This window comes from Pristis pectinata, chromosome 26 (genome assembly GCF_009764475.1).
Source record: "Pristis pectinata isolate sPriPec2 chromosome 26, sPriPec2.1.pri, whole genome shotgun sequence".
Lineage (NCBI taxonomy): Eukaryota > Metazoa > Chordata > Chondrichthyes > Rhinopristiformes > Pristidae > Pristis > Pristis pectinata.
In genome coordinates this window covers 32,603,354-32,610,272 of record NC_067430.1, presented here as the reverse complement: position 1 = coordinate 32,610,272, position 6,919 = coordinate 32,603,354, and the positions used below count along the sequence as shown (strand labels likewise).

The 6,919-nt window shown below is 50.9% G+C and overlaps 1 protein-coding gene across 1 annotated transcript in view; it reads left to right on the top strand.

The window, feature by feature from the left end:
* The first annotated feature begins 386 nt into the window (after positions 1-386).
* Positions 387-6,919, top strand: part of LOC127583254 (protein polyglycylase TTLL10-like) — a 45,763-nt gene continuing 39,230 nt past the window's right edge. Inside the window, exons 1-2 of the mRNA XM_052039022.1 lie at positions 387-418; positions 6,373-6,458. Of these exons, the coding sequence (XP_051894982.1) occupies positions 387-418; positions 6,373-6,458 (118 nt within the window). The remainder of the gene's footprint in view (positions 419-6,372; positions 6,459-6,919) is intronic.

Genomic DNA, 6,919 nt, shown 5'->3' with positions numbered 1-6,919 from the left:
AAATAAAAGTGGTGCACAGTAGGTCCTTACTAAACCTAGAGCTTCTGGAACATTAAAGTGCCTAGCTTTTTATATTGGATGTGGAACCATTAGCAAGGCCCATCCCAAACTGATCTTGACATGGGCAATAAATGCTGCCTTACCAATGATGTCAGAAAGAAATAAAAGGATGTGCTGTAAAGGACAAAGGGATCCAATAAATTAAAGGACTGAGAGACTGTTGTATTTCACACTTTATAATGTACATTGATATTAACTTTGCTAATATTTGTGCCTTTCACTTTGTCATTCTAAAAGGTAAACAGATGTTGAACCAAATCCCAAACAACAGAGTTCTGACCAGCAAGTTTGGCCTTTGCTCTTCCCTCAAGGACAATGAACGCATAATGAATAAGTATGGCAGGATAATGTTTTCAAAGTAAGTGTGATTGTCCTTTGCATGTTTCTATGTTGGAAATTTACTAAAGGTTTGATTAAAACAAGATTAGAAGGACTCTAATTGGTTAATGGAGATTTAGTCACAGTATTTCAGCAAATAGATAAATTAGCAATTGCATACCACTGGTGCAGATTTTAAGTGGCCACCTCATTGTATAAATTTCACAGCAAAACTAAAGAATAAATAAGCCACAGGCATCTGAGCTCTCTGTACTCTTGGACCTTGCAGGAAAGAATAGGTTGAGAAATGGATGTACAAGGCAATGGATCACTCTGTTGATTGGAAATGAAGCTCTTGACCATTTTGGCAAAGATTAGGTTAAATCTGGGTTAGTGAATGGAGCACAATAGCTGGAGTTCTGACCAGATTGCCAGTTAATACCTGTTGTCAGCCCACAAAGAAGACATTTGGATAAGTACATAGATAGGAGTTTAAAGGGATATGGGCCAAATATGGGCAAATGGCACTAGCTTGGTGGGCACCTAAACAGGTTGGGCCAAAAGGCCTGTTTTCATGCTGTATGACTCTATGACACATCCCTGACCAAGATCACCAATGCTGGTGAATGGAACAATTGCCCTGGTGAGGTTCATCAGTCTCTACAGACAGTTCAAAATTAACATCCTGTTTTCCAAAACATTCAGATATCTGCCAGCTTTGAACATTTTTGTTTCACCTTTTCTGCAAATTAATGTTTTGTAGCGGTTGCTACCGCGAAATAAAACAAGATGCTAGTCGAAGGATTGTCAAAGAAGAACTGGTTTATTTTCCCGCCTTGCGCAGGCCGTTTAAGGGAGACTGTTCCCGCCCAATGCAACCGGCAATGACGTAAGTACTACGTCATCAAGTCTTTCCCGCGCGCGGGTTCTCCCCGTCGCTCGGGAAAGTTGAGGCCCGCCGCCATCTTGGGCCTCGTCGCTCCGACGCCGCGTGACCCAACTGCCAAGCCGGTTCGCCTGACCGGACGGTGAGTCGATACACAACCCCCCCCAGAACCGGCGATACAGTCCCCAAGGTCCGCGGGCTGTGCCAGCCACTGCTTAGGGGGCCAGCCTCTGCGTCGCGGCGTTGAAACCTCGACCGGTTGTTGCAGATCTAAATGGGCCGGTTTGAGGCGGTCCATCGTGAAAACCCGTTCCCTGCCTCCAACGTCCAAAATAAAGGTGGATCCATTATTCCTTACGACTTGGAACGGTCCCTCATATGGTCGTTGCAACGGCGCCCGAGGTGTGCCCCTGCGAACGAAAACAAACTTACAGTCTCGTAGTTCTTTGGGCTGGCAGGATGGGGCTTGACCGTGCCGTGAGGTGGGAATCAGGGCCAAGTTGCCAAGCTTTTCGCGCAGTCTTTGTAGGACTGCTGGGGGTTGTTCCCCTTGGTCTCGAAGGGCGGGTATGAAATCCCCTGGGACAACTAGGGGCGCCCCGTACACAAGCTCAGCTGACGAAGCGCGGAGGTCTTCTTTGGGGGCAGTGCGCATGCCGAGCTGGACCCAAGGCAGCTCGTCAACCCAGTTAGGACCCTTCACGCGGGCCATCAAGGCCGATTTCAGATGGCGGTGAAAACGTTCCACCAACCCGTTTGATTGAGGGTGGCAGGCCGTGGTGGTGTGCAGCTGCGTCCCTAGCAGGTTCGCTAATGCAGCCCAGAGACTGGAAGTGAATTGGGTGCCTCTGTCTGAAGTGATGTGGGCCGGAACACCAAAACGTGAGACCCAAGTTGTGAGCAGCACCTGGGCGCAGGAATCAGTCGTGATGTCAGTCAGGGGGGTTGCCTCTGGCTACCTCGTGAACCGGTCCACGATGCTAAGGAGGTACCGGGCTCCTCTTGAAACCGGCAGAGGGCCCACGAGGTCGACATGTATGTGGTCGAACCTTCTACGGGTAGGCTCGAACTGTTGTGGCGGGACTTTGGTGTGTCGTTGGATTTTCAATGTCTGGCAGTGCGGACAAGTCCTGGCCCACTCACTGACCTGTTTGCGCAGGCCATGCCAGACAAACTTGCTGGCGACCAGTTGGACAGTTGATCTGATGGATGGGTGTGCCAACCCGTGTACCGAGTCGAAAGCGCGTCTCCGCCAGGCTGCAGGGACTATAGGGCGGGGCTGACCTGTCGCGATTTCGCAAAGTAGGGTCTGCTGACCTGGACCAACCAAGAAATCTCGAAGCTGCAGGCCCGAGACTGCGGTTCTGTAGCTGGGCAGCTCGTCGTCGGCTTGCTGTGCATCAGCTAGGGCCGTGTAGTCGACACCCAAGGACAGGTTGTGGATGGTCGGTCTGGAAAGTGCATCAGCAACGACATTATCCTTTCCGGAGACATGTTGGATATCTGTTGTGAATTCGGAAATGTAGGATAAATGTCTCTGCTGACGAGCTGACCAGGGATCGGAGACTTTGGAGAAGGCAAAGGACAAAGGCTTATGATCGGTGAAAGCAGTGAAAGGCCTGCCTTCTAGAAAGTATCGGAAATGCCGGACCGCCAGATACAGTGCTAGAAGTTCCCGATCAAAAGCGCTGTATTTCAGTTCGGGTGGTCTAAGGTGCTTGCTGAAAAATGCCAAGGGTTGCCAGCAGCCTTCGATTAGCTGTTCCAGTATCCCACCCACCGTGGTGTTGGACGCGTCTACCGTGAGGGCGGTTGGGACGTCTGTCCTAGGGTGTACAAGCATCGTGGCATCTGCCAGGGCATCTTTGGCCTTAACGAAGGCAGCCGCAGCCTCTTCAGTCCAGGTGATGTCCTTGCCCTTACCAGCCATCAGCGAGAACAGAGGGAGCATGATACGGGCTGCTGCAGGGATGAACCGATGGTAAAAGTTGACCATCCCAAGGAATTCCTGCAAGCCCTTGACCGTGTCGGGGCGGGCAAAATGGCGGATAGCGTCTACCTTGGCGGGTAGGGGTGTTGCCCCGTCGCTGGTGATTTTGTGGCCGAGGAAAATGATAGAGTCAAGTCCGAATTGGCACTTGGACGGGTTGATTGTGAGGCTGAAATCACGGAGACGGGAATACAGCTGGCGGAGGTGGGAAAGGTGTTCTTGGTGGTTACGGCTGGCAATCAGTATGTCATCTAAGTAAATGAACACGAAGTCCAGGTCTCAGCCTACCGCGTCCATCAGCCGCTGGAAGGTCTGCGCGGCATTCTTAAGGCCGAACGGCATTCGAAGGAATTCGAACAGGCCGAATGGGGTGATGATCGCAGTTTTGGGGACGTCATCCGGATGGACCGGGATTTGGTGGTATCCCCGAACGAGGTCCACTTTGGAAAAGATGCGGGCCCCATGTAAGTTCGCTGCGAAGTCCTGGATGTGAGGGATGGGATAGCGGTCCGGGGTGGTGGCGTCATTCAGCCTGCGGTAGTCGCCGCAGGGCCTCCACCCTCCGGTGGCTTTGGGGACCATGTGCAGGGGGGAGGCCCAGGGGCTGTCTGACCTGCGAACAATCCCCAGCTCCTCCATGTGACGGAACTCTTCCTTTGCCAGGCAGAGCTTGTCTGGAGGTAATCGTCGTGCTCAGGCATGAAGGGGTGGCCCTGTAGTAATGATGTGGTGTCGTACCCCATGTTTGGGCCTAAAATTTGTAAATGGAGGTGCCAAAATTGATGAGAATTCAGCTAGGAGCTTGGTGAAATCGTCACCAGAAAGGGAAATGGAGTCCAGGCGCGGGGCTGGTAGGCTGATTTCTCCCAGGGGATAGGTCTGGAATGCTAGAGTGGACTAACCGCTTCCCTCGCAGGTCGACTAACAGGTTGTGGGCCCGAAGGAAATCGGCTCCTAGGAGTGGTCGGGCGACGGTGGCAAGGGTAAAGGTCCAGGTAAAACGGCTGCCGCCGAATTGCAATTAAAGTGTACGAGTGCCAAAAGACCGTATCGTTGTACCGTTGGCGGCATTGAGTACAGGACCTGGTGGCCTATTATGAGTGTAGCGGCCGGTCGGGTGCAAAATACTGACCTCCACTCCAGTATCAACGAGGAAACGCCGTCCAGATTTCTTGTCCTGAACGAATAGGAGGCTCTGTCAGCAGTCAGCCGCCGTAGCCATCAGCGGCGGCTGGCCCTGGCGTTTCCCTGAAACTTGCAGGGTGGGCGGCATCGACGGGCCTCCGCACCCCACCTCTGATGGTAGAAACACAGCTGGGACTGGGCGAGGCGGGCGTTGGCTCGCGGCCTGGTGATTTGGCCGACGGATGAACCGCTCTCGCATTTGGCCTTCCACAGGACATCTGCCTGGGCGGCTACCTCACGGGGGTTGCTGAAGTCGGCGTCAGCTAACAACAAGTGGATGTCATCAGGGAGCTGTTCGAGGAAGGCCTGTTCGAACATCAGGCATGGCTTGTGTCCCTCGGCCAATGCCAGCATCTCATTCATTAGGGCAGATGGGGATCTGTCACCCAGGCCGTCCAGATGAAGCAGGCGGGCAGCGTGCTCACGACGGGAGAGGCCGAAGGTCCGAATCAAAAGGTCTTTGAAAGCCGGGTACTTATTTTCCTCCGGAGGCGACTGGATGAAGTCTCCGACCTGGGTGGCTGTCTCTTGGTCCAGAGAGCTAACCACATGGTAGTACTTCGTGGAGTTGGAGGTGATCTGCCGAAGGTGGAATTGCGCTTCGGCCTGGTCAAACCAGACGCTGGGCCGAAGTGTCCAAAAGGCGGGCAGCTTGAGGGCCACTGCGTTGGCTGCTGCGTTGTCATCCATTGCGCGGGTCCAAAATCCGTTTGGACCGTCGGGGTCACCAATATAGCGGCTGCTACCGCGAAGTAAAACAAGATGCTAGTCGTTGGATTGTCAAACAAGAACTGGTTTATTTTCCCGCCTTACGCGGGCCTCTTAAGAGAGACTGTTCCCGCCCAATGCAACCAGCAATGACGTAAGTACTACGTCATCAAGTCTTTCCCGTGTGCGGGTTCTCCCCGTCGCTCGGGAAAGACGAGGCCCGCCACCATCTTGGGCCTCGTCGCTCCGACGCCGCGCGACCCGACTGCCGAGCCGGTTTGCCTGACCGGATGGTGAGTGGCTATAGTTTTTATTAAAATTAACTTTCTGTAGTTCTGCTCAAGTAAATGTATTTGATCCTTTATCTCCACAGTTCATACGAAGGTGGTTTCAAAATCAGGCAACTTTTCCTACTGAGGACAGAACGTGCCTTTGGTTCCACATTTAACCTTTCTCTGCTAATTGTGCAGATCCATGATAAAAAGTGTATGCTTCAACATTTGATCCCATAATGATGTTTTTAACAGCTTTAAGCAATTGAAAATCAAATTTCATGTAAAGTAACAAAGAGCAAGAAGATCAATGCTCAGATGGGAAAGAAAGAACTGGCAATAATGTTTGGAATGACAAAGTTCCACTTTTTGTTGGATATGTCACTCATGTGGGTCACTGACTCTAGACCCATCCTGGAACACAACTCTGAAGTGCACGCAGTTAAGTGGTGGGCTGTACTTCTGTTGCAGTATGTTTGATACTGACTGTCAGGATCCAAACCAAGTGTTGTAGGGGGTGATTTATGAAGATTGCCTGAAGAAAATTCTGATACAAATATAGAAAAGGCAATATATACCCTGCAGACAGTAGAGGATTTTCCAGTAACAGCTGTGGAAATAACAAAATTGACACAGCAGGGCCCGGTATTAAAACAAGTTTATGAGTATACTTGTACCAGCTGCACTTGCAGTGTGTCCTTCAGACTGTACCCATGGCAGTTGCATTGTGTCATCATCAGAGAGTTATAGTCATACAGCCCTTCTGCCCACCAGGTCTCTGCTGACCATTCAGTGTCCATCTATTCTAATCCCATTTACTAGCAATTGGTCCATCGTCTTCTAAGACTGTACCCATTACGGCTGCAGTGTGACTGAGATCTGTTGCAGCTACAGAGAATTGATACTGAGTGCAGCGCAGGTCTAGGCTCACTTGTCATGATTGTGTTTTCTAGATTCATGAAACTGGAAGAATTTTACCCTGAGACGTACCGAATGGATATAAAAAGTGAACGTCACGCTTTCTACCGAATTTTCCAAGGCAAGATGTTTCTTCTAAGATGCTGAATAGCTATTTCTTTCCTCTCTCCATTGAGCTTCTAGTTCAGAAGAAGGCATTGCCTCCCTTTTTAAATTTTTAAATTAAATTTTATTTACAGCGTGGTAACAGTCCCTTCTGACCCAACGAGTCCGCGCTGCCCATTTTCCACCCAATTAACCTACCCATACGTCTTTGCAATGTGGGAGGAAACCGGAGCACCCAGAGGAAACCCACACAGACACAGGAGAACGTACAAACTCCTTACAGACAGCGACGGGAATCAAACCCCGATCGCTGGCGCTGTAATAGTGTCGTGCTAACCGCTAGGCTACCGTGCCACCCCCTTTGATCAAGCCCTTCCTTCAACTCTTTAGCAATGCATTTGATTTGATAGCATTGGCTCCCTATCTCATTTACCTAACTTTCTTGGCTGGAGTAATGCCCTGAGATATTCTGGAATT